This window comes from Diceros bicornis, chromosome 36 (genome assembly GCF_020826845.1).
Source record: "Diceros bicornis minor isolate mBicDic1 chromosome 36, mDicBic1.mat.cur, whole genome shotgun sequence".
In the NCBI taxonomy this organism is placed as follows: Eukaryota; Metazoa; Chordata; class Mammalia; order Perissodactyla; family Rhinocerotidae; genus Diceros; species Diceros bicornis.
Window position 1 is genome coordinate 7,293,063 of NC_080775.1, and position 27,982 is coordinate 7,321,044.

General features: G+C 40.7%; 1 protein-coding gene across 2 annotated transcripts; it reads left to right on the top strand.

Annotated features, from left to right (window-relative positions):
- Positions 1 to 790: 790 nt before the first annotated feature.
- Positions 791 to 27,982, top strand: RBM17 (RNA binding motif protein 17). Of its 2 annotated transcripts, none has more exons than XM_058532374.1 (12): positions 791 to 881; positions 7,551 to 7,688; positions 11,575 to 11,691; positions 15,237 to 15,403; positions 16,257 to 16,354; positions 19,288 to 19,344; positions 20,618 to 20,759; positions 23,338 to 23,489; positions 24,597 to 24,670; positions 25,169 to 25,267; positions 26,386 to 26,458; positions 26,583 to 27,982. In XM_058532374.1, exons 2-12 carry the CDS (start codon positions 7,566 to 7,568, stop codon positions 26,684 to 26,686), a joined length of 1,206 nt encoding a protein of 401 aa, XP_058388357.1. In that variant the 5' UTR covers positions 791 to 881; positions 7,551 to 7,565; the 3' UTR covers positions 26,687 to 27,982. The 2 variants fall into 2 exon arrangements, with proteins under 2 accessions (XP_058388357.1, XP_058388358.1); XM_058532375.1 differs by lacking the exon at positions 791 to 881 and adding an exon at positions 4,042 to 4,145.

Sequence of the window (27,982 nt, forward strand, 5' to 3'; positions counted from 1 at the left end):
TTGTCTACTGACAACCTACCATATTTCTTTCTTTTCTCCCTTTCCTCCCTTTTCATAATCACCAGATTTTAGTTGATTATATTGTTTCTTAGCATGTTCCTTTGTACTAACATGTATACTTAAATCTCTACTATTTATCAGCTTGAAATATTTTAAACCCCAATTACAGGCGTGAAAATCATATTTACACGAAATCCTATTTTCTCTTTTCCTCCCAACTTTTGTTATATCATTTTTAAACTGTGAGGCTTTATAACATTTACGTTTTTTCTATCACCCTAAACTCCATGTCTACTGTTTTCTTAGTCGTACACTTAATTCAATGCTTGCTGCCATTTCTTTTGCAGCAGTTTCCCGTTCATCTCGCCTCGGGGGATTTGTTTTCAGCTTTGTGCATAGAGATCAATGGTTTTGAATGAATGAGAACGAAGGGTTAGGAGGGATTCTCCCTCTCTCTCCTATTAGAACGCACTTGGCTCCCAAAGACGATCTTTGCCGCCTTGGACCATTTCTCGTCCTCACCATCTGGGGTCACTGCCGGGCTCTCCTACGAGTCTGAAATTTCACAAACTTGCGCCACCGCGACACCTCTTGGCGGCAGAGCAGGACGCCGGCGGAGTGGAGGTGCAGTGTGGTCCTCCGGCCGGCAGGCGGCGCGGCGACGAGGCGCCCGCGGCGCAGGCACAGGAGCGCCTCTCTCCCGGCCGCACGCGCCCCCTGACCCCGCGCCGCGCGCGCCCCGCGGACTCGGCGTAGGAGTTGGCGCCGGCTGGGGTCCGGCGTCGCGGGTCACTCCGAGGGCGCCCAGCCCGCCCCCTGCGCGGCGCCTCGGCCCCGGTGTGCCGCCACGGCCCATGGGGAGAGTCGGCCGGGCGGCCCGGGTAAGTGGCGCCGGGGCGGGCGGCCTGGCGGGGCGCCGGGGCGCGCGCCTCCCCGGGCGGCGCTGGACGCGAGGCCGAGGCTTTAGGCCGCGCCGCGAGGGGGCGGGAGGTGCCGGCCGCTGGCGCCCTCGGCCTTCAGCCAGGCCCCGGCCGACCCTTCGCGTTTCTCTTCGCGCCCCGCCGCCGCTCTTGTCTATTTGCCTCGGGTCCCCAGGCCCTCTCCCTCTCCCTCTTCCTCTCTCCTTCCTATTTTTCCCTTCCCGTCCGTCTGTTTCCGTCCGTTTTGGACCCGAGGACGTTTTCTCCTCCCTTCTGTTGGTGCCGTTGTGAAGTAGTTGCTCGGTCCCTACGGTAGCCAGGCCCGTATTACTTGTGGCCCAGCACGTCTGCTCCCCTCCGGGGCCCGGGGAGTGGGGAGGGAAGAAGCCACTTCCTTCCCCGGCTGCAGAACGGGGCCTCCAGAGGTTGACAGCTCTCCGAGTCGGGGTTTACCTGCAGGGAGACACGACTCCGGCGTTACTTCGGTCCTTGTCCTTCTAGAGCGGGGTTTAGCTCTCATGTCCAGTCATCGAGCATTTTTTGAGCATCTCCTCTTGCCCAGATCATATGTTATGGACAGCGGATGCAAGAGAAATAAGATTCTGTCCTTGCTCTCGAAGTTTAGTCTCTAGGGACACAAGCATAGAAATCCTTGATCTAAGGGACTAGAGTGGAGTCTGGAAAGGCTTCCAAGAGGGGGTGATGCTTATAACTGAGTTTTGGAGGTGTTTTGTTAGATGTGCAGGATGGGGAAAAGGTTCCCTGCAGGGCAGGGGAGATAAGTGTCAAGGCAGCAGAAGAGAAGCACTGTAGTGCATCCTGGAAACTGCGGGTAAGGCAGAGAGAGGTGTGAGGAGGGGTAGTCGGGTCAGATCAAGAAAGTTCTTTGAGAAGTCAGTAAAGGAGAACCGTTGAAGGTACTTACTGGTAGAACCCAGCATAGGAATGGAAAATAGGATATTCTGGGTAAGGGCAAGATGCTGCATGTACTCAGGTAGATGGGGACTGTGCCTCCTGGCAACAAGTGGAGTGTTTAAAGGATGCAACTGAGTTTCCACATTTTTAGGGGGTAAAGACAGCAGACGTTTTGACTATAATAAGGATATTTAGGGACTATGGGATAATATATTAGTAACTTAAACCGAGGGTGTTTTATTTTTAGAATTTTATTAAGAAATGTGCTGCATGCTGTACAGTTTAGAATAGAGTAGATTGTGAAACAGAGAAAAAGATAACAGGGTGTAATAGAAGTGTTATCAGGGCAGAGCTATTCTGATTGTGGAGTACTGTGATAACTAAAAATAGCCTTTATGGAAAATAAGAATTTGGGGAGAGTTGTTGTGCGTTCCCAAATGTAACTTTATAAAGTGGATTTCTTTTTACCTGGTTTGTTTTAAATTACCTTCAGAGAACAGATGATCCAGGGCTGGTAATCTCTCAAGTCTTTCCTAGTAGTCAATAGTGAAGGACGTTCTGTTACACACCTCGATTACAGGTGACTCTTGTGGACTTTGTCTGCAATACACTCCAGCCTAAGGTATTTTGGTAATCATAGAATCTATGAGAATGGGTGGAAATGCTAAACTGTGACAAGGGTGTCAGGGTTTTGGGGGAAAGATGTTTTAATTCCTTCAAAAGTCATTATAAATCTTATATATGAGGCAGATGCCTCTTATTACCTGTATTTTTGGTGAACATCAACGTGCATTGACCCTCATGGTTCCCTTCCTGCTCCTTTGTGTCTGCATATACTTCCCATATTCTTGAGGCTTCATTTTCGCTTTATGATACATGAATTATCATTTTAGTGGTAAAAAGCTCTGCTCTTACCAAGCCTGCTGTTTAGGTGCTGAGAAATCAGACCTCGACTCATTATTAGTTGTGTGGTGGTAGTAGTTTTTCTTCTGTTATTTATAGTATACAATTTAATGTTTACCATACTTATTAAATCCCACTTACCATAACTTATGTCCCTAAAAGACAGATCTGGATATCTTATTGTTTTATAATAATGTGATTTAAGGAGGTGCATTAACATTTTCCATCCGATCACTGATAAGTTTAGAAAATATCAAGTGCTTGCAATGTTCCGAGCATGATGCTGAGCTAGAGATACAACAATAAGACAAAAACAGCCCTTGGCTTTAAGGAGCTTATCATGTAGTAAGAGACAGACGTGTCAGCCATAGGCAGCATAACATGTGAAGGTTGCTCTGATCCGAGTGTGTTCAGGGGAAACAAATGGGGCATAGTTTTATGTGGGGGTGGTAGTCACCAAAGGCTTCAGAGATGCTCTTGAGAGATGAGTAGGTGGGGTGCTTCTGAGAAGACTTGTTCCATGTTCTTTTTCTGCCAGTTGCATGTGTTTAAAAAAATACTCTGCCAGCTTAGGTAGAATCTTGGAAAGTCATCATTCTTCTGGCAGGACCATGTTTACTGTGTTTCTTCTTAAGAAAAAAAATGGAGCATATATGAAAGATGTGTTGATCAAAGGGTAGTGTTACCATAAAAAAGTAAGTAGTGAGCAGGTATTTTAAAGAAATTATGAAAACCAGCTGTTTGTATTTGTGTTCGATCCTGGCCTCTTAAAGTATATCCAAATGTTAGAAAGTGCTACTTTTTATTACCTGGCTCCAGACTTCGTGAAATAAATGTGTTAGATCATCTAAGTGACATCCCAGCATTAATTAGGTTCAGTTCAGGTCCTGGCAGAGTCTTGTCAATGCCCTTGTTACATTTCAGTGGTTGCAGTGGGGAGAATGAATGAATCAATTATGGTGTATTTATAAGTGCTTAAAACGGCTAAAAGATATATACACGCCTTTCAAAGAATAGATGCAATAAAGCTATGTAAATGAAATTGTATGAAAGGAGGAAAGCAAGCATTCGTGAGAATGGGGTTCAGGTTGCTGCTCACCCCTGGGCAGGGAAATCACTTGAACGGGATGGGGGGCCATATGGGGTCAGTGTGGTTTCTTGCCCAGATCCTGTCTCTTGTTTGGGTGGCAAATTCACTGGTGCTTGTAGCATTGTAGCAGATAATTAAAAGCAGGCCATACATGCATGGATGGATAACGAGTGTGTTGTTGCTCTGATTAATACAGTTCTGTGAATTTGAAGTTCGGTGAAAACAAGAAAAGTGAAGAAAGCTCGTCTGCATTTACTGTGATGCAGAGATCTGGTTTATAAGTTCTGCATTACTGAAAACTAGCAGATGCTGATAAGGTAACATCAGTTTCTAATATTTGAAGTGTGTTTTTGAAGATTTTGAGAACAGAAACAGGAACTTTAACTAAACATAAGATTTTGCTGCATAATGATTTCCCAAGCTTGCAGAGCAAGGTAAAGCAAATGGAATTGTCAGCAAACCATCTTCAATCTAGAAATGAAATGGAATCAGAGGAAGTATGGTCTCATGAAACTTCATTAATTCAGCGCTGAAATCTTTGTTAAATATTGAATTCTTAGGTGAAAGAACTCTGTTGGAGGCAGAACTCTGTACTGCTTAATTTTTTTAGCTCTGAAATTTGGGGAAATATTTCTGTCCGAGTTTCCTCTTCTGGGTAGAGAGATCTACTAGTGTTAATTAAACAGCAACCTGTTACCTCACACCCCCTCCCCAGCAGTGGTTCTCCCCTCCCTCTTACCTATTTTTTTTATTGTAGTAAATTATACATAACGTAACGTTTGCCATTTTAACCATTTTTAGGTGTATAGTACCGTGGCATTAAGCACATTCACATTGTGCGGCCATTCTACCATCTGTCTCCAGAACCTGTTGCCTACCCTTTAACTTTCTGTTGGAACCTGTGGGCATTGTGTAGTTTCACTGCTGATTTATGGGGCTAAATAGATCTTATTGAATTATTAATATTTCAGCAGTTGTTTATTAAGTGCCTACTCTGTGCCAGAAATTGGAGGTGCAAAAATGAATAAACTAATCTTTTCCCTTTGTAGTTTAGTGGGCATTTGGTTACCTTAGTTCCGTTGGCACTAACATGCTGGTAAATATCTTTTTTGATGAAATTCTCAAGTTTCTTATGAAGAGCTATTGGGAGAAATAAAGTGGAGTTTGGATTGTAAGCAAGCTTTGATGACTTATCTTTGTTTATAATTTCCCAGAAAGCTTTGTTTGTTTGTTTCCCAGAATGTGTGAGTCTTCTCATGCCTTTATAAGAGTAAAGAGGGAGAACAAATGAACCTGTAATTTCCTAGGCTTCGGTTTGGTGACCAGTTGAATGAAGAGGGCTCAAAAAATTAAACTAGGTTAGGTGAAAGATGCACAGTCATTTCTGAAGTAGGTTTTTTTTTTGGGAACCACAATAATCTGGACATTCAGCATTGTTTTTCTTTGCCATTGCTCTGTTTGAGATTTTCAAATTAAATTTAAAGTTTAAGGATATGTCTAGATAAGAACAATCAGTTTTGAATACCAGGCAGCCTGGGAGAAAAGTACAGGAAAGCCTCTGGAGCTCTTTGGTGCAGCGGTCTTCCTTTTAGCCAAAGTTATTGTTGGCCAGAAATTTCTGAAAAGATGGATTGGGAGGGGTTTGCAAATCGAGTGTTAACTGTGCAGTTGGCCTGACTTCTAGTCAGCGCTGGGTCAGTCATTGATAGTCTGGGAGAGAGCAAAGAACTCAACAAACTGGCTCTAGGTTTTCACGGAGTTTACAAGAGCGTGGATTAAAATAGGTTCTGAAGCGGAACCCAGCGGGATTCCGTACAAAACTTTGAAGACGTGGTCGCATTTCAGCTGTACTTAGTTAAGAAATGGAGCGTGCTACTTTTTGCTCATTTAGCCTCAGTGACTCAAGCTTAACTTGACACTGCGATGCCAAGTTCCTGAATAAAACGTTCACTTTGTCTGGCAGTGAGGGCAGTGGGCACTTCTCTGTTGGATGTGCTCTCTAGGAAACTGTCTGAGCTGCCATCAGCTGAGCTGGTGTGTTGTCGCAGAAGCCGTGATGAGGAGGAGAACATGTAGGCATCCCTCGATTTTTCAGTAAATCATGAGCTCCGTAAGTCACCAGGACCCTGGGCTCTGCTTTTATTCACCCTGCTTCTGTGCTTCCTTGGGGGCTTTTCATTAGAAATCAAAATGGAGAGCTTTTAGGTAATCTGAGGGTTCAAATATTAAGGAATGGAAAAAACTATGAAAAGCAGTGACAGCTTAGTGGGGCGCTGACTTCCAGGCGGAGAGCTACTCTGCTCAAAACCAGAACATCTGTTCTAGGGGAGTAACGTTGGTACCAGCCTTGTCGCCCCCACCCCATGCACAGTGGAAGGAAGGTCAGCCACGGTGTTGGGCGGCAGGATCTTAGGGTTCCAGTCATGCAAGGGTGGAGAAGCAAGCATACACCAGAAAAATGTTTGCTCTGAGTCAGATGTAACCTGGGGGGGAATTAAATATTTTCCTTCTCGTCTAAATCACTTCTTCCTGAGACACAGACACAGGGGAAACAGGATTTGTATAACACGGTTTCTATGGCAAAATGCTGTCTGGACCTGGGAACTGACAGGCTTTTGGAATACGTCTGTAAGTCAGAGACTACCTCTGCTAAGCATTTATTTGCAATTTAGGAATTTCAGCATTTTTTTCTTTTTCCGTCTGTGGGAAAGCGATTGATTGCTTATTTTGAGAAGTGGGCCATGTGGGTTTCAGAATGTTTTTAAAGGTGGCAGTAGGGATTTACTAGCAAGGACTGTGGAGTTCTCCTGACTGGATTTGCAATGGGTCTTCCCACTGTGCCCTTGGGCAGTTATCTCCTAAAGTGCCAGTTCCCCATCTGTACCACACTGGGCCTTTATGGTAGCCAGGCCTTAATGGTAGGCTCCTACAGCAGACACTGCCTTTACCACCACGCTGGCCTGATAAGGCTTAATAAGTGTTCACTATTGTTGTTGTCTTGTAGTCCTCTCTTCCGCAGGGATATTATGTATTGATCATTCACATGTAGATTGTTGGTTATCTCTTTGTAATCAATGTCATTAAAGATAACAAATTTCTACTTGGTGGGATATGAGGAAGTCAGGGTATTTAAGATCTAACCCTTTACTCTCCCCTCAACAAGCAATCATAATTTGTGAAAATATAGCTTCTGTGAGATCATTTCTGGGTTTTTTTTCCCCTTATTTCTAGGTGTATACTTAAATTTTTTCTTTATAAATGGGTAGCCCTCAAAAAAGGGTAGCTCATTGTGATAAATCAATCTGGTAATTGGTGTTTTTGTAAGGCTTCTTTTTGCTATTGAGACAAAGTGGAATTTTTAATAAATTAAATATATGTAATTAATAATGCCCTGAGCATTTCCATCTTACCTCGTTATATGCTATAGAGCAGAATGATTTCACTCAGAATGACTTGACCACATGATCTTACAGATAAGAAAATTTATTCTAGACATTTATTTTAACAGCAGTACATGGGCGTAGCTTTGTGTATTGGAAGGGGCACTTGACTGGTGATACCAGGTGTCTCGGCTTCTGTCGCTGAAGGTTCCTGGACCAGGTGGTCTCTTCAGACACCTTTTACCTCTAAAATTCCATGATACTGAGCTATTTTAACATGGAAAGATTTTAAATCTTTACTATATTTTGCATTCTTTAAAGCTCACCCCTTTTGCCTTTCAGCATTAAACTGAAAAGATGTCCCTGTACGATGACCTGGGAGTGGAGACCAGTGACTCAAAAACCGAAGGCTGGTCCAAAAACTTCAAACTTCTGCAGTCTCAGCTTCAGGTGAAGAAGGCAGCTCTCACTCAGGCGAAGGTGAGATAAGCCCACAGAGACAGCAGAGGTCTACAGTGCAGCTTCCTCCTCAGGATGAAGAGTAATTTGGTTTTAGCTTGCTCTTCTGCCTTTTTGCGGAATATGTAGGGTTAAACATTTATAGGGAGATAGGCTCTGGGTAGAGAGGAATAAGGAGTTTCGGGTCATTTTGCTTCTCCTGACTCCTGGGAATAGAACCATTTCAGGGAATTGGAATGAAAAAAAGCAGTACTCTGTCTCCAGCAATGATGCGGGTTTTCAAACTTCATTAGTCAGTCTAAGACTGACTGAGAATTTGGTTAAAATGCTGCTTCAGGAGCCATATTCCTGATATTCTGGTAAATCCTGGTTCTGAGTTGGGGCCCTGAGAGGTAGCATTCCTGCTATTTTTTGTAGGTGGTTTGGAAGCAGTACTGTGAGGAGCGAAGCTCCATGGTGATTATTAAGCTATACGAATGTACGTGTATTACTGAAGGCTCAGATTGGTTGTGAGTGTGTCAGGTGTATATAGTCTGGGGATAATTGTTTTTGTTCCTGTTGCATACATGTTGGGCATTGGCAACATCCTTGAAATTATTCAACGTGTAAAATGTTAAAAACATAGTTGTCCACTGGATATTTGCTATTAAAGTGTTACTGTCAAATACTTTCAGGGATGAGAGTGGTATGCTTTATGGTTTGCTTATTGTTTTAAGGCCCTTATGTTTTAGAGCCTGCATCCCCAGTGGAGGCTGTATCCCCCCAAATGGGGTGAATATTGGTCCTAAGGGGGTGAAAAAAAATCTTGCTTTTTTTTACTTATAGAGCACAGATATACATAAAATACATAAACAGATACATAGTGGATCTGTGGTATTAAAATTTCATTGGTGGGGAAAAATGTATTAAAGGGTTCTTTGAGGGGGGAGGCAATAATGAAGAAAGTTGAGAAAAACTGCTTTATAGAGATACATATTGAAATATTTACTGGTAAAATGATATAGTCTGGGGTTTATTTTAAAATAATCCAGTCTGGGGCAGGGGAGGTAGGAATATACATGAAGCAAAATAGGCCGTGAGTTGATAGTTGTTGGAGTGGGCAATACTTAAGAATTCTCTTAAGAGTCTTACCTTTTAAGACTTAAGAATAATCTGTTCTCTTTTGTGTTTGAAATTTTCTATAAAACACAGTTTTTAAAGTTGAAATTATTTTTCTTTTCCTTTACTACATCATCAATGGATACTTTAACTGAAGTGCTTACATTTGATTACACAGTATTGTAAAAAGTTTTTAGAATTAGGGTACCCATAGGTAAAGAAACGTTGTCTTAAAATTTAAATTTTTTTTGTCAGTTCTATTGATTAGACTCTGTCTTTTTCAGATGCATCATCCCCTGATTTAAATTTTTTTATCTCAGTATTTCTTTTTAAAGAGACAGAATTTTGTCTTGTCTTTTTAAAACAAGCTTTCACCCTGCATGGAAGGAAGATTAGCAAAACAAGTCTTGTTTTTCCTTTTAATTTTTTCTAAATTGTTTTCATTTTTTAAATCTTTGTAAGTTTTGTGTAACTTTTGCTTTGCACAGAAAGTGTATAAATAAGAGTTTATATTGCAATGCTGATACCATTTCACGTATCTTATTCTTGAAGTCCTGATCTTCTGTTTTGTATAATGACTGGCTCCAAGGAGCAATTCTCAAATTTTTTTTTTTTGTGAGGAGATCAGCCCTGTGCTAACATCTGCCAATCCTCCTTTTTTTTTTTTTTTTTTGCTGAGGAAGATTGGCCCTGGGCTAACATCTGTGCCCATCTTCCTCCACTTTATATGGGACACCGCCACAGCATGGCTTGCCAAGCAGTGCGTCAGTGCGCGCCCGGGATCCGAACCGGCAAACCCCCGGCTGCCGCAGCGGAGCGCGCCCACTTAACCACTTGCGCCACCGGGCCGGCCCCGCAATTCTCATACATTATAACATAAACTCAGTTAGACTTTAAGTGGACATAATTAGTGGGCAATCTTATTTCAACAGAAGATAATTAATTGAAAAGCAGCAGTCAAAATATACTAGCGATATACAGAGGAATTATGTTTTTGTGTAAAATCTGGACTCTTAGATATCCTCTTCAGTATCTGCTTCAGTCTGATTTATGCTTATCATCTTTTCACGTATCCAAATACATTAAAGCCTTTTGTAGTAATAACAGTGAAAATATATAACACTTTAAATTGCAAAGGGAGGAAATTAGACCTTTATGACTAGAAAATCAAATGGTCACCATACCCATCTGATCACGCTTAACGTTGCTAACAGAAGCCTGGCCTTGTGGGCCTGCTGGGGTGATGCAAGATGAAGCACACTGCCTCACCTCTGAAGTATTCTCGCTAAAAAGCACTGCCCTGATCTAATCAAGATTTAACTCAGTTTTTAGGAATTTCAGGACATAGGGGAATGAGTGAAATTAGACCAGCAGCATGTTATCAGACAGATCTAGAATGTGCAGCATTTTAAAAGACGGTGTCAGAGGGAAAAAGAGAAGGTGGGACCCGCCCACTGGTGGTTAAGTTGGCACACTCCACCTTGGCAGCCCAGGGTTCACGGGTTCCAATCCCGGGCGCAGGCCTACGCACCCCATATCAAGCCACGCTGTGGCAGGTGTCCCACGCACGTATAAAGTAGAGGAAGATGGGCACAGATGTTAGCCCGAGGCCAGTCTTCCTCAGCAAAAAGAGGAGGATTGGCGACAGATGTTAGCTCAGGGCTGATCTTCCTCACCAAAAAAAAAAAAAGAAGGAGACAAAGATGATGCTGCTGATGCTGTGGTGGTGTTGACGATGACACGACAGCAGGAAGAGGGGACTGTTGTAAATCAAGAGATGTAAACCAAATGCATTGTGCACTTTGGTGGGATCCTGGTTCAAAATAAAATTAGCTATTGAAAAGATGTGCGGGGACACTTTGGAAAATCTCAGTATGATTGGATAGGAAATGACACAAGGAATTATTGATTTATTAGATGTGGTAATAGTATTGTGGTTATGGTAAGAGAATGTCATAATTTTAGGAGATTAAGAGTAAAGTATTGTGGTGTCTCCGACTTTCTTTCAAATGGTTCAGCACAAAACATAGTTGTAGGGTAAACCAGATATGATAAAATGTTAGCAGGGGTTGATGGTATATGAATGGTCATTGTTCTCTTTTAAAAATTTTTTTCTGTAGGTTCATAATAAAAGAAGTAGGGCAGGATTTTCTATCCTACTAGGAGGAAAACAACCCTAATCCACAAGTATCTTTTGTCCAAGATAGAAAAACATGCCCATTCCTGAGAAGGGTCCACAGTAGTCACAGTGTAAGGTGCTGTTACAGATTTGCCCTCCTGTGGTCAAAGGGAAAAGTCAGTGTAGAGTTTCTTTCATGTATTATTGCACACGCAAATTTAAATAAAAGTGATCAAGTTAACTGTAAACCTTTTACAAAAATGGAGGAAATTTGTGTTGTGAAAAAAAAAACAGGCTAAAGAAACTAGTGTGTTGGGGCCAGCCCGGTGGTGCAAGCAGTTAAGTGTGTGCACTCCACTGTGGTGGCCTGGGGTTCACAGGTTCACATCCCGGGCGCGCACTGACACACTGCTTGTCAAGCCATGCTGTGGCGGCGTCCCATATAAAGTGGAGGAAGATGGGCATGGATGTTAGCTCAGGGGCAATCTTCCTCAGCAAAAAAAAAAAAACAAAAGTGAAACTAGTGTGTTATAGTAATAATTAAACTAAAAGGCTATTGTTTTAAGGTTATGATTTTCTCATATCTGAAAGATACAGATTTGTTACAGAGACCAAAAAAAAGCTTTGTTACAAATACGTGAATTTTAACTTGAAGCTTCAGTACACTTTTTTGTCTTTCACTGATTTTAGAGCCAGAGGACAAAACAGAGTACAGTCCTAGCCCCAGTAATCGACCTAAAGCGAGGCGGCTCTTCAGATGACCGGCAGATCGTGGACACGCCGCCACACGTAGCGGCTGGCCTGAAGGTAAGCCCCACCTGCCCGCGACAGGCCTTCCTGCTGGCTGCCGCTATATTGTACGCATGTGTCACTCTCAGCACACAGTGTCCTCAGTAGACCTTTGCAGTTTAGTCAGTATCATTTTCAACTTAATTTTTACTTTCATTTTTATCAAGTTTAAAATATTTATCTGTTGAAAATAAAATAGTTCATTATAGAAAAATCAGAAACTGGAGCTCCGCAGAAAGAAAAACAAATGACTTCAATTCTACCCTCCAGACGTCAAAAACTTAATATTTTGGAATATCTTTCCATTCTGTGCTCCCTCCACCTTCTGTTCTCTAACTTGCTTTTCTCACTTAATATATTGCAACTGTCCATCTGTGTCAAAAAGTATAGGACTATATGATCATTTTAATAGCTTCACTGTATTCCCTTTGAATGGGTGTACTGTAGTTTATTTAATTCACTTAATGCTGGATATATGGGTTGTTTCTAATTTTTGTAATCATAAAGAATATTAGTGCTGCTTGTTTTACTGTGGGTTAAAATAGAGAAAGGGGTTAAAAAAATCACACAGTTCTACCACGCTAACCCAGTCATTTTACGTAAGCTTAAAGACAAAGAAACAGACATGGTCATCTCTGTAAACCGAGTGGTGAGGATGAGGAAGATCTGGAAAAGGATAACCCAAAGTCATAGTTAAAACTATACAAAATGAGGGGCCGGCCCGGTGGCGCAAGTGATTAAGTGCGCGCACTCTGCTGCGGCGGCCCAGGATTTGCCTGTTCGGATCCCAGGTGCGCACAGAGACACCACTTTGGCAAGCCGTGCTGTGGCGGCGTCCCATATAAAGTGGAGGAAGATGGGCATGGATCTTAGCCCATGGCCAGTCCTCTTCAGCAAAAAGAGGAGGATTGGCAGATGTTAGCTCAGGGCTGATCTTCCTCACACACAAAAAAAAAACTATACAAAATGAGAAACAAATGAATTTAATATCAACTATGGTTAAAACTACACCCACTCTTTAGGTATACATTTACCATTCCACAAATGGCATTCAAATAATATGACTGCTGTAGTTTAAACAGCACCACGAACACAAATTGCTTGATGAAAAGTGACCAAAAGGTTAATAATAGATAGATATGCTATTATTGCTACTGTTTATTAGCAAGGTACTCTTCCCACTCCCACACCCCCTTCAAACTATTGGAAAGGACCCAAATAGAGCTGAGACAGTCCCAGCCGCATGCCCCCTCCCTCCTTTATTTAGTTTCTCTGTTCTCGCGGTGTTCTGACTGCTCTGGCTTGGGATCCGCTTGCTCCCCCACCTTGCTTTCATCTGAGGCAGGGTGCAGCTGAAGCTCTTGGGAGAATTTCTCGGCTGGAGGAACTGATGCTGCTCTTGTAGGCTAACAGTCTGTCAAGAAGGAAAGGCACCCCACGATGGAGGTGTTTGGGGGGATTCTTAGTCATTTAACATTTTTTTACCCACAAATTCCCTACCTAATTTTTTCTCGCTACATCTAATCAAAAACTAGTTCATCATCTTCTGTTACTGTGTATTGACTGTAGCACCTATAAGATTGCCCCCCCAGTTTAATCAATAAGCATTTTCCTTCTTGTTACATAGTTTTCATAACTAATTTTTAATTGTATGGTTTTCCCATCAAGTGAATGTATTGTAATTTGCCAAGTGTTCCCTAAGGCTAGAACTATCTAGAATCTGCTTTTAGGTTGTCATTATAAATAACACTCTAATGAACATCTCTACAGAGAGCTTTCTGTGCGTTTAAAATTATTTTCTTAGGATAGATTTCCGGAGATGGCATGAAGAGATCAGTCATTTTTATGGACAATTTGTTGTAGTGCCAGCTTGTTCCCAGCAGAGCTGTCAGTACACACTGTCACCTACAATATATGAGTGTTTTAATTTTACCCGCCCTCCCCAGCATTGGGGGATTAACCTTTTAATTTTTTTAAATTGAACAAACTGCTTTACTCTTTATAGCATTTAGAGAACCATGGCTCATTGTTAAACTTATTAGCAGGGTTTATACAGTAAACATCGTTTGCTTTCAGATTTTGAAAGGACAAAGAGTTAACCTTCATACTGACAATTTGTTCTCTCAGTTAGAAACTTAGTGATAATAGTATACATATTGAGTAGCTCATTGTTAGTTTCTCTCCAGTCTTAATAATAACTGAAAGGAAATCTTGCTCATGTGCCTTTGTGTTTTTAACATGTCTTTTATATGAATATAGGTTCATAACTACCCTTTGGGAGCCCTACGTTAAATGGATTTGTATAAATTTTTCAGTGATGGGCCCTCAGAGGTGATTATAGTTGTTATTTTGATTTCTTTTATTCATCACATCATAGTGTTTCTTGATTTTTGGTTAAAAGGAAACGATGAGCTGTTTGTTTTATAATGCTGTATATCAAACTGAACAGTGTAATACAGGAGTTGTTAGATTTAGATCCATTGGTATTGAACATAAGCTCTGTTTATCATATCAGTTTTGTGTTCAGATACAAAATACATTTTACAAACAGCCATCCTGCCTTTGATAATGTTGGGCAGTGCACCTCCCAAAAGAGGCGCAGAGTGGGCCCTCGTACTAACGTGTGCTGTTCAAGGTGTCTGTGGGGACCAGTTAAGGCATCTTCTTTTTACAGATGATAAGGAAGAGTTATGCTAAGGACACTAATGGAGGAATGTATGGAGGTTTAGGGAAGTTAGACCAGGCAGTAGATCAGGGCTTACCAGAACCATGTGGAGATCAAGACTGCCCAGCTAGAGGGAAGCCCCATTTCTAATCACCTGTTTTCTAATCAGCTGTGCTCTTTTTTTTTCCTTCTGATTTCTTTGTTTTGGCTACTTCTTTTCTCTCAAAGAGTAGCCCCAGTTTCTAAATGTATGGAAGAGAAATGCAAAATGTTGTCATCTGAAGCTGATCTTAGAAAAATTAATGATGATGTGACGGGAATTACATTCACCTGTGCCAGACTCAGCGCCTGGCGTGCAGCCTACCTGGGAAGGGATGTGTATTCCAGAGAATTTCAAAAAGCCCAAGAGGATGTTTTCTGCTTTTTTAAAAATTCTTAATGTATCGTGTCTCTATATAATTAGAATCTAGTTGTTCTGTTAAATGACCGCAAGAATGATTGTGTTATTCACAGGTTGTTTTGTTTTTTAAGGTTTCATAGATATATAAAAACAGAAGTATTCAGTGTTTACTATAAATAGTCAAATTTATTGCTTAAAATTTTAGGTGGTGGCAGCTTGTTTAGGAATTCCAGGAAAATGCCATAGGGTGTTTATGGAATTAATACTGAACTAGAGGTGGAATTCTTTGTCCTGGTGTTGCTGCAGCCCACCTAGATGTGTGGCCGTGTCAAGGCATGAAACCTCCTTAGGCGTTTGTTCCCTCGTCTACAAAACAAAGGAGGCGGGTAGATGGTCTTCAAGGCCCCTTCTAACCCTCGTTTTCTTTGACCTTAATTGTATAAATTAAATTCTAAGACATGAAGACGTTACTTACTTTGGCATTTTTACCTTCCTCAGGATCCTGTTCCCAGTGGATTTTCTGCAGGAGAAGTGCTCATTCCCTTAGCTGATGAATATGATCCTATGTTTCCTAATGATTATGAGAAAGTCGTGAAGCGCCAAAGAGAGGAACGACAGAGACAGCGGGAGCTGGAAAGACAAAAAGAAATAGAAGAGAGAGAAAAGTAAGGCTTCTTTGGATTTGGGATATTTTACGTTTGAAATATTCACTAGAATATTAATGAGTGAACTTTAGTGCTGTCTGTACGGCTGAAGTTAGTTTTCATGGTTGATCTGAGCCGTCATCAGGAGGAGTCAGATTGTTTTTAAGAATTTGTAGTTGTCACATCCAGCATGAAAAACTCTGGAGCAAATTTCATGTATAGATGCAGAAAACTTAAAGTATACATTTTAGGTGAGTTGTTGAAAAAGTAACTTAGAAACCTGTTGTTGAATAATACTAGAATCATAACTATTTAAAATAATTAAAATGTTATTCTTAACTTTATTTTTGAGCCAGATAGAATTTTTTAGAACTTATATTCATCTTTTATTTGTGTTTTTAAAAGTATAGATAACAAGGATTTATTTGATTTTCTTCTTTTTAAAATATTCAATGTTAATTATTAAATAGTTATATAAAATATTAATATACTGTTTTTCATTATTTATTGAATCCTTTCATGAAGTGAAAGCATGTTCTGGAAAATCAAACTTATTAAACTATCACCTATGTTGATATGCTTTAAAATTGAAAGAGGTAAATTTCAAGGAAACTTTTTTCTTGCTTCTTATACTCATGTACTTATTAAATTTGTACAGTTTATCTTCTAGATTTTTCTCGCTTCTTGTACTTTTGCTACTTTAGTCTTCAGCCAGTTATTTACAGGCTCCCCCATCTCCCCCAAATTAATAGTTTAGTGTGAAAGGGAGGATTTGGATATTTTCTAGCCAAGATAAAGTCAAGGTGATGTCCTTGGGTTCACATCTCTAAATTGGTTTGTCTGTGATAAACATTTGGTTCCTTTGTTATCACAGGAGGCGTAAAGACAGACATGAAGCTAGTGGGTTTTCAAGGCGACCAGATCCAGATTCTGACGAAGATGAAGATTATGAGCGAGAGAGGAGGAAAAGAAGTAAGGCCTTAACATAAATGTTATGTTTCAAATATGGTGTAATTCCACTATTTGCTTTTTGGATTTAATTTGATAAATAGTTCAGTTGACGTTGATTTGGGTAGTTTTCTCTCTGGGATTCCAGCAATCCACATTGGGATAGCAGTTTTAATTTACATTGTGTTTTCACGTATATTCTCCTTTGAGCTTCCCAACCACTTCTGACATTTATTTATTGGATACTTTGAGCACACCTTAAAATATGTGCACACGCTTTTCTTTACCTGCAGCACAGTCATGTTGGCTTATTCTCTGTATCCAGCTGCATTTCTGTTAAGCACTGAATGGAGAGTCAAGGCACTCGTTTCCAAAACGTTTGCCACTAACATGCGTGAAATTGCGAAAATCACTTACCTTCCCTAGACGCTGGCTTCTTTCAGTGTCATGGAGAGCAGGGAGACGAATTCAAACGAGGTACTTTGTAAGGCCCCTTCCATCGCTACTAATTTTGCAAACAGAATTGTAATTGTGTTAGAGCTAAATTCTCAGCAATCTCTAGATAGTTCAGCAGTCCTTATTCTCAAGAGAATGGGAGGCTTCTTATTTTACCTGCATCGTGTTTTGATTGCTGGATTTTCTTGATTTAGTTGGTCAGTTTGGTTGACAGATTGAGATTTAAGTGAGAAATTTAAATCTTCTACTTGTCTACTAGATACCAGACACTGTTCTAAGCCCCTTCATAGATTATCTCCTTTACACCGCACAACAACTCGGAGTGGGCTCTGTGATTATCCCCGTGTTAAGGGTGGAAAGCTGAGGCACAGAGAGACTAAGTGCTTTATATAATACAGGTCCACGGTTCATCTTATCCAAGATCTTCATTTACCTGAAAACCTCATTATAACGTGGTCATCTTTAACATGAGACCTAAGAGTAATGTTATCATGAAGCTGGAGTATATTTCCACATAACGTGAACTCTGTTTTATGACCAGCAGTGTGGCAGGCCTGGTCTTTCCAAGTGTACAGCCAAGGCTGTTTCAGGGTTTAATCTAAACTTTAAAATAACTGATTGAGTTGGAAAGGAGCGAGTCTGTAATAATTTGGAATTCTTAATCTTTCATTGCAGATATGAATTAAATGCATTTATAGAGTACTTACTATGAACAACAAAAAGCATAGGTACAGAGAACAGATTGGTGGTTGCCAGAGGTGGTGGGTGGGGGATGGGACCAGTGGGTGAAAGGGGTCAAAAGGTACAAACTTCCAGTTATAAAATAAATGTCAGGGGATGTAATGTACAGCATGATGACTACGGTTAATAATACTGTATTGCATATTTGAAAGTTGTTAAGAGAGTAGATCCTAAAAGTCCTCATCACAAGAAAAAAAAATTTGTAACTGTATGGTGACAGGTGTTAACTAGATTTATTGTGATCATTTCGAAATGTATATAAATATCGAATCATTATGTTGTATGCCTGAAACTAATATATGTCAGTTACACCTCAAAAAAAAAAGAATACTGAACTACATGCTGAGCGCTGTTGGGTGCTGTGGGGAGTAGAGTTAACATTTGAGTGTGCTCTGTGTTAGGCATTATATTAAACATTTCATATCCGTTATTCATCACCAAATGTTTGGTTTTTTTAACTTGTTGTAGAATGCATTATATAGGTTGAATGTTTGTTGATCTTGTTTTTCCACCTTACATATCGGCTGTCCTTTTTATAAGGAGGTGTGCCTTCTATATTAAGGACGTTTACTTTTTTCTTGAACATCAGCAGGAGCTACACAATTTAATATTAGGGAAGTAATGGCATTATATCCATTATGTGTACTGCAGTTAATAGATTGATGTTCGTATTTTAACTGATGAGTAGCAAATTTCCAGTAATTGCCCTGAATTTTTTATGCTGAACTCATTAGAGCTAATCTTTTCAGAATCAATCAATAATCGCTTAGGTCTTAGTGACAAGGTTGAAAAATGATAATAGGTATTTCAAAAGAAATATAAGAAAATTTTTATTCAAGTTCATATTTCTCCTGAAGTATTTCGTGTAGTCCAGGCCTGTTAATCATGATACGTGTACACTGGCTTTAGAGGAATTTTTTTTTGTGAAACGTTTCATGCTGGTACAGCATGGTTTTGTAATCAGTTTTTTTTAATTTACATTTTGTTTATTGGATTATTTCATTGGTGATTAAGTTATAATACGTATGTTAGGGCCTGTATGTAATGAAAAATTCCTTATATTCTCTGCTCATGTTCTCCTTCTGGTTGTCCCATAGCAGATGGAGTCTGTTTTGGTTCATTTGTGTCCGTAATTCTCTGTCCAGGAAACATGAGCAGGAATGGTGACAACACAAAACAGATTCTTTAGGAACCAGAAGTACCCACATTTCCAAATAGGTGTTTAGTTCCAGTGGTTTGCACCCTGGAAAGGCGTGTGCTGTATTGTGGGAGAAAGCTTGAGCATCACAGGGAGCTGGGTTTTATTCTATCTCTGCCCATTAACTCTCCTCTGATCATTCTCTCATCTGAGAAATGGAAAGAGTAGTACCTCCTTCAGAGGTTTATTAAGCCTAAATGAGAGAGCATATATGAAAGTGCCTGGTGGGGAACATGCTCTCAGTAAATAGCTACGTTACTGTTTACTAAGTAACTGCTAGTTCTCTGGGTTGTGTTCTTTCACCTTAAAATTCATTTATTGACTATATTCTGGGGCTCATGATTGCCTGCTTTGAAAAACATACTTTTGTCCATCTGGATTTTGCCAGTTTTCTGCATTTTTAATCCTAGATTCAGAAGGGATGAAGTAGCAGGTCTTTTCCTTTTTTCTTCTCTCTGTGGGGTTGGGGGAGTGATAACGACATATGGCACATGTCACGGTCCTTGAGTCTGGCATCTGAAGTGTTTTCTCTCCTTTAATCAGTGGAATTTATGTTTTGCAGGTATGGGCGGAGCTGCCATCGCACCACCCACTTCTCTTGTAGAGAAAGACAAAGAGTGTACGTATCTGTTTCTTCCCCTTGTATCTTCCTCGTGTATTTTATTCTGATACACATCTTTAGCCCAGTTGTTGGAAATTGTAGCTGGAATCAGCCAGGTTTCCTGAGTGTAAAGGGAAATGGCCCAAAACGCCTCCTCTGGCTCTAACCCTGAGGCCGACTCTGGCTCCGAGAGGCTGCTCTCGTCCACCCCTCTCACTTGAGAAGTTTTTATGCCAGCTCTGAGACTTGGATTTTATACAGTGAGATGCTTTTTTTTTTTGTAAGTAATTTTTTTTCCCCTCCAACATTTTGTATGTGGAGTTAGGTTAAAACAAGTAGCTCAGTTTACAATTTGTGTACTCATTGGTTTAGAGGCTGTGAAATTCATGAGCTTCCACAAGGTGGCAGTGCCTTCCTTGATTACATTCTCTGCCATCGTTTTCTATTTCAGTGCTCATGTGTGCATTTACCTACATTGCCAAAACATGCCCACCCACTGTTTCTTCTCCCAGTGATCTATTCTAGAACTTGTGGGCTGGAATTGGACTTGGATGTATCGTCTAGATCCTTTTCCTGTCCTCTGGGTTGGACCATACCTAAACTATCCCAAGAAAATATAATCATCTCTAGTGCTTTTTTATACCTATTGCACTATTTATGTTATCTTTTTAAAGAAGACAATTCAAAAAATATTTTTAAATGCCTTTTGTGGGAAAACACCTGACAAACCATAAACCCAGTTGAAACCAGTCTGTAGGGGTGGGGCCCAAGCTTCTGGCTCTTTTTAAAGCTTCCTTGTTGATTCTGATGTGTAGCTAGGATTGGAAATCGCTGCTCTGGTTTATGGTCCCTAACCTCAAAGACCTTTATGTCTGCTAGGTTAATGAGGTAGTAAATTAGAGTCTCAAGACAGGTACACAAGATGCTGTGGGAATAGAGAGAGTTCAGGCGGAGCTACCTGGAGCGTACAGGAAATCTTAAAGAGTCAGACTTCAGACAACAGTTGTCATTTATAAGAGCACTGCAAAGGGTGAGTAACATTTCAGTAAGATGTGAAAAAGACATTTGAGGAGATGCGAACAGCAGGAGCAAAGCTACCATCAGAAAAATGGTGTTCTACCTCTGTGATTTAAAAAAAACTCATGTAGAGACTGTAGAATTGGTTTGATTTTTTTTCTCATTCCTTGTGGTAAACCAAAAATCAGTTAGTTCAAGATAACTGATTTAAACAAGTGCAGTTCAGACCTTTCTTGTAGTATTTTGTTAAACCTATTTTATTTTTGTGCAACAGTGCCCCGAGATTTTCCTTATGAGGAGGATTCAAGACCTCGCTCACAGTCTTCCAAAGCTGCTATCCCTCCCCCAGTGTACGAGGAACAAGACAGACCCAGATCTCCAACTGGACCTGGCAACTCCTTCCTTGCCAACATGGGGTAATGGTTCCAAGTGTGAGGAGGGCGGAACTCAGTGTGTGAAGTGTTGCCAGCCCTTTCAGTAGATGCAGCTTGTCTAAAAATGAGGGCCTTCTCGGGTTTATAGGGGGGCACTGGGTGTGTTCAGTGCTTGAGTGACATGGAGGGTATTCCAGCATGGCACACACAGTGAGGTTTCGTACAAAACACAAAGCCTTCTAATGTAGATTTTGAATGATTTAGTTGCTGAACATTACATTCTCTAGGTAGGAACAGTTTCTGATAATTATTTACATTTATTTTCATAACATTTGCAAATAAAATAGCTCATGTGAATTAGAGCTGACTTACTCTAAGTCCAAAGGGTGAATGGCATCTTTTTTTTCTTGATAAAATGAGCCATTTGCTTTAAGGTCGTGGTTCTATACCTTTGGTCTAAAAACTCTTAGTCATTCTAACAATAATTAGAAATTTGCTTGCTGGCATATAAAAATCAGTTTTAAGGTTGACTTTCAGATGCGGCTTGTGGATTTTTTTTTAATGGCCACTGGATTTGGCATGCATTTCGGCTAAAGAGTTTTATATTGTTTATTCTATTCTTCTCATGCTGTGAGGGGCTGTCAGATGAAGTGACATGCACTAGGGACTCTGTTCTGTGTCCTGTGACTGCAGTAATCACCACGATCTGCCCTGGGCTGTGTGCATTTGCTTTGATTCTTAGAGCCCTCAGAGAGGTGACTAGTCAGAGTTGGAGTGGGGGGCTGGGGTTCGAGTTTTGCAAGAGGGTTTTGAGTTTCTGGCCTGGGCATCCATCTCCTACACCTGTGCTCTTCTCTAGGGTAGCTACTAGCCACAGGGGACTATTAAATTAATTTAAAATGAACACAATTAAAATGAAGTTTTTCTGTCACACTAGTCTTCATCTCAAGTGCTCAAGAACCACTCAAGGCTAACAGTTGCCATATTGGGCAGTGCAAATAGAGGACATTTCCATCACTGCAGAGAGGTTTATTGGGCTGCCTAGAATGTATGCTGGAGGATGAACAGACATGAAGCTTTTTTTTTTTTCTCCCTTGCTAATGATAAAAATTGATTTTTTGCTGAATCCTCTTTTAAACAGGAACTAAATCTTTAACTTAGGCCTAAGGAAGATGCAGTATGTACAGTTCAGCAGTTCCCAATCTCTTCTTTTTAGCCCTAGTTCAAATGAAATTTGTTCAAATGAAATTTTTAAGGAAATTTCATACATGAAATAATGTAAGTGTAATTCTAGTTGAAGCAGGGTTTTGTGGTTCAAGCCCTAAGTAGCAGCAGTCGCTGGGGGCACCCTTGAGGCCTGTGAGGCACCTCAGAGTGCAGTGTGAAAGCTATCGTGGTATTAGAGAAAGAGCAGCGGGCTAAGAATCAAGAGTTGTGGGTTCCAGGGGCTGGCCCGGTGGCTTAGTGGTTAAGTGTGCGTGCTCGGCTACTGGCGGCCCGGGTTCGGATCCCAGGCGAGCACCAATGCACCGCATCTCTGGTCATGCTGAGGCGGCATCCCCCATACAGCAACTAGAAGGATGTGCAACTATGACATACAACTATCTACTGGGGCTTTGGGGAGAAAAAGGGAAAAAAAAAAAAAGAGGAGGGTTGGCCATAGATGTTAGCTCAGGGCGGGTCTTCCTCACCAAAAAAAAAAAAAAAAGAGTTCTGGGTTCCAATTTCAGTTCCATCAATACCACCTGTGGAAATAATTTCTAAATGTGTCTTGCTTTGCTTCTAGTCAACGTTAAGCTAGTCAGCTAATCTGGGCCTCAGTTTCTTTATTTTCCCATCTATTAAATAGATAGCCTCTAATAGTTCTTTCATTTAAAGTCTGTCATTGGAAGCTCTACTGTTTAAAAAAGTGCAATCATCTTCATTATGTGAACTTCATACTTTTTTTGTGTGTGTGAGGAAGATCAGCCCTGAGCTAACATCTATGCTAATCCTCCTCTTTTTGCTGAGGAAGACCGGCTCAGAGCTAACATCTATTGCCAATCCTCCTCCTTTTTTTCCCCAAAGCCCCAGTAGACAGTTGTATGTCATAGCTGCACATCCTGCTAGTTGCTGTATGTGGGACGTGGCCTCAGCATGACCAGAGAAGTGGGGCGTCGGTGCATGCCCGGGATCCGAACCTGGGCTGCCAGTAGCGGAGAACAAGCACCCAACCGCTAAGCCACGGGGCCGGCCCCATTCTTATTTTTTGATGGGCATACTTTTAAATAAACTGTGGTTATAAGCTACATAACAATGCAGATACTGGAGCACACAAAAAGTCTAGTGTTTTCTAGCAGGAGTGCGGGGGTAATTTCGTTAGGGAGACTAGTGATTCTCTTACCTCAGATAATCTCAGGATGTCTAGAATTTCAGCGTTAGCTTTTTACATTTCTTTCATCCCAAACATCCCCAGAGCTTCCATCTAATGGCCCGTTGTTCATTACATGCCACCTCATCGAGGTTTCTGTGGGATTTATCCCCTCTCTTTCCAGAAGGAGATTGTTGTGATATAAAGTCCAGTCTGTGCTACAGCTGATGACTTCCAGTGCTGGGATCTCTCTCTTTCTCCCCCTCCCAGGGGCACAGTCGCACATAAAATCATGCAGAAGTACGGCTTCCGGGAAGGCCAGGGTCTTGGGAAGCACGAGCAGGGGCTGAGCACGGCGTTGTCGGTGGAGAAGACGAGCAAGCGAGGCGGCAAGATCATCGTGGGCGACGCCACAGAGAAAGGTGGGCCCCCAGCAGGCTCGTGTGCGGGGCGGGGGGGCAAGTGCAGTCCCGAGTGAGTGACTGGCCTCTCCTGAATAGGCTGAGAGGGTTCCAGGGATGAGGCCTGCCAGTTCTCTGTCATGGAAACCGAGAAGCCTGGGGCTCATCTTCACGTCTTCAGAGCAGACAGGAAGGCCACGGGAGAAAAAGACGATGAGAGATTTTGGCAAAAGATGGACAGTACTCGAGAAAAGAGTTTCATCCCTGCTTCTGTTAGGCAGAGAACCCTGTTAAATTGATAAAATCAGTTATGTTTTAATAGCATGAAAGACAGAGCCGTTTACCACAGTATGGCAGGGATTATATCTGCTGTTCCTCCGTCCTGAAGCGTTCTCTACTTTTGTCTTTTTTCTGCCCTTTCATTATAAGTGTGATTTCTAATTTTCTTACAGATTGATTGCTCTGTGAGATCTAATGTTATTTTGCAGTCTGTTGATGATGCCTTCTTGGTGTTTTATTTTCAGTTACAATCTGTTCTGTACTGAGGGCATATTGGAATAGTCAAACATAGCTTAGCATTTTAAGCAGGAGATTTGAGTTCATTTTGAGTCAGCTTAGCTGAACTCCCTTTCCCAAAGAAAGAAGAAAAGTTTTCTGGCAGCCCTGTCAATGTACAGCTTCAGGAAGCAACCAGTCAGCCTGACTGGCTAACCAAAAACCAACAGTCGCCCCGATTTGTGGGAGTATCTGAAATTAGTCAGCCAGTGGCTGGCTAATTAACTGCCTGTTACTCTGGCCTAGTGACCTTCGGCCACTGCCAACCCAATACTCTCATCTGTAAGGGTTTTGATTGTTGTGCTCTGTCCATCTTGTAGGAAGTGAACTAAGCAAAAATTACAGGTAATTGGGGAAACCAAAAACTTCCAGAGATTGTGGTAAAACCCTATACCAAAGCAAAGTGGATGCTTTCATCACAGATAAGACTACATTTTTGCTCAGAGACTGCGTAGATGCTTTAGATGACTCTAGGACATAAATAGTGGGGATTGCTCTTGAAATTAAATTATTCATTGTAACTGGGACTCAGTGCTCTAACACGTCTATGTCTGGTGATGTGTTTTCCTACAGATGCATCCAAGAAGTCAGATTCAAATCCATTAACTGAGATACTTAAGTGTCCTACTAAAGTGGTCCTACTAAGGGTAAGAAGCAGGAGGAAGAAACCTGTTTGCCTACCTTGGTTTCTGTGTGTCGCTGCATCCTGACCTATCCCTGCGTGCTTCCAACCCCGCTGATAGCATTACAGTGGAAGAGAACTGAAGATAATGCTTTTGTACATGATACTTTTGGATGGACTTCATATAAGACTGATTTTAGATTCCTTTTTCACTAATGTTTCTTTGCTAAGTACAGTATTTGACTACAGTGAATAATTAAAATATTAGAAATTGTTGAAAGTTCAGCTTAGTTTACATCTATGCTTGCATAGATGATCTTGTAACTCTTTACAAAGCTTAATATGTATTTTTGTTTGTTTGTTTTTAAGAAATACTAACTTTTGGGTACTACAGGGATGAAAATTTTCATTGTGTCATTTGGGATTGAGAACATTGCCATCATGAAAGTTATTTATGCATCTCATTTATATATTTGTGAATTATGCTTGGTACTTGAATTTATTTATTGATTTTTGTTTATAGAACATGGTTGGTGCAGGAGAGGTAGATGAAGACTTGGAAGTTGAAACCAAGGAAGAATGTGAAAAATATGGCAAAGTTGGAAAATGTGTGATATTTGAAGTAAGAGGGCTTTCTTTTAATGTTTATACCCCAAGTTGTAATTGACTGATTACAAAACATTTTCTACAAATAGAGACCCGGTCTGCTGTTAGTAGCATAGTGTCTTACTACAGAAGGTGACAGATGTTAGTTAGTCATACTTCTCTTACTCAGTTATAACAACTTTGAACATAAAGACAAGAAGGACTTCAAATTTTATTAGATGAAGAATGAAAATTTCTCATTTTATGATTGAGGTCTAGTTTGGTGATCAGAGACTTTGCTTGTAGTTTGCTTAGTAGTTTAGTTACTGGACATGCCTTTGGTTTCACTCATTTGGCAAGTGTGTAGTGAGTGCCTCTCACATACCCAGGACTGTGTTGAGGGCATTTGGGATCCAGGAAACATGTTCTGTCCTCTCAGTGATATGTTCAAACACTGGTAAAAATAGAGACTGTTCAGTTGCTGGATATCACTAGTTTTGACTATAAGTACAGGAGCTGAGGAAAGGATTAAATCAACAAAAAATAGTTGGAGAAGGCTTTGTGAACGATATCTGAGGTGAGCTGAGCTTTGAAATGAATGGGTAGGATTTAGATAGAAGAAAAGGGGTATTCAGATTAGGGTCACAGCTTCCAGCAGACCGAGGAGGGCTGCGAAATGAAGTGTTTGGGTGTGTGGGGGATTAGCAGGGGACGTGCTTACGTAGATGGAATGGGGCTACGTTATGCAGGGCTTAGAAAGCGCGACAAAGGAATTTAACCTAATATGAGAGGCAGTCAGAGTATGAATCTTTTTATCTTAAATTTCTGCTCTCACTTGTGCTTCTCATGTTGCTGTTTGTTGACCACATAATTACTTGTTTACGTGGCAGCTGGCATGGGCCCTCGACCAGGTCAGAGACTGCCCTGCTTAGCTGTGTTCCCGGCACCTGAAACAGTGCCTGTCGTAAACAGACGGTCAGCAGATTTTGATGACTAACAAATTATGCTTATTTCCTTGGTATTTGACTACTACTTGTCTGTATATGGTGGTAATTAGGATACTTTCTCTGATAAAAATCATTTAAGGAAAAAAACTCACTTTCAGTGATATCTCAGATGATAACTTCACCTATTCCACTTTCATTTCTTTTCCAGATTCCTGGGGCCCCTGATGATGAAGCAGTGCGAATATTTTTAGAATTTGAGAGGGTTGAATCAGCAATTAAAGGTAAGTTGTACAGCTGAATATAAAGAATAAAAAAGTTGAATTGTTCTTAAGTAATTAAAACATGTTCTTGTAATGTCTGATAAGAAACCTGTATTAACTGACTGTCTTTTTGTTTGCCTTTTAGCTGTTGTTGATCTGAATGGGAGGTATTTTGGTGGACGGGTGGTAAAAGCATGTTTCTACAATTTGGATAAATTCAGGGTCTTGGATTTGGCGGAGCAAGTTTGATTTTAAGAACTAGAGCGCAAGTCATCTCCAGTGATCCCTAAATGAGCTGCAAGCTGAGCAGAGGAGAAAAAGGCGGCAGCCACCTGCATGGCTGTTGGATACAGAGACTCTTGAAAGAACTTCTAAGATATATGTTGACTGATCCCTTTTTTATTTTGTGGTTTTTTTAATATAGTATAAAAATTCTTTAAAAAAAAAAACAATCTGTGTGCCTCTCTGGTTGTTTCTCTTTTTTATTACCACTTCTGAGGTGATTACATTTTTTGTTAGGATTTCATGATAATTCTCAAGTGCTTCAGTGACACAGCATTTCTTGCACTAAAAAATCTAGAAAGTTTTGAGATATGGGGTTGTATTAAGTTATCCTTTGCTTTTCTTTCTTTCATTCATTTTAATAAAACCTGCAAGTTACTAAACTGTAGCTCCATAAATTCTATAGTAAAGTATCATCTTGGCAGTATGCCCAAGGTGAAAATGTGTGCTTTCTCTAACAGAGAAATTCTTCTTATTGACTCCAGTTATAGAAAAAGCTCTTTACAACCTGAACTAAGGTTGAAGAACTGTGAACCTTCCATGACCTGTTCGGATGAGTCATTTTCGGTTAAGCTAAGTCCGACTATATGGTTTGTGATGGATTTAGGGGTATATGGGTATAGAAATCATGAATCTAGCATTTTTTTCAGAGATTCAAGCATAGTCTTTAGCGTAGATCAGAAATGACAAGTTAATTCAGAACCTCGCAGGTACATTGTAAATGTGTATCAGGTTATGTTTTGGAAATGGTGGTTCCTTGGGGTCACGTTTCTACTGACAAAATTTGCAGTAGTGTTAGTTCTCACATGTAATTTTTAAACATAAAATTTGGCCACATCAGCTACTTGAACTGTACTACCAATTAATTCTGGAATTTTGAAAAATTGTACCATTGAAGTGCAGTAGTATGTGTGGCTTAAAATTTTAGCAGGACCACAAAAAAGAAAACATAAAGATATTCAGTACTGGGGTTTGTTGCCAGAGCAGGAAGTGTTTCCAGAATATCCTTGTGCCTGTGTTCTGTTCCTCGCTTGCCCAAATATTGCATGTGACTTTCCTGAAGTGGCAGCTGAAGGACGTGCACCTGTGTTGTCTCTTTAGGTTATTATGACATGAAAGTGTGTTGTGAGCCTTCAGAGGAAGAAGCACTCACCATTTATTTGCATTCATGGACTTGGTTTGGAGACATAAGGAATATTCTGTCCCTTTTTAAAAAAGGATTTTCTCATGTTTTTATTTAACATAAATAAAAGAATAACATTT

Bases quoted from the DNA above. Each gene is read 5' to 3' on its own strand.
- RBM17 (XM_058532374.1), top strand. From the start codon at position 7,566: ATGTCCCTGTACGATGACCTGGGAGTGGAGACCAGTGACTCAAAAACC. The intron at 7,689-11,574 runs GTGAGATAAGCC...CACTGATTTTAG, and splicing joins CAGCTCTCACTCAGGCGAAG to AGCCAGAGGACAAAACAGAG. The intron at 26,459-26,582 runs GTAAGTTGTACA...TTTGCCTTTTAG, and splicing joins GGTTGAATCAGCAATTAAAG to CTGTTGTTGATCTGAATGGG.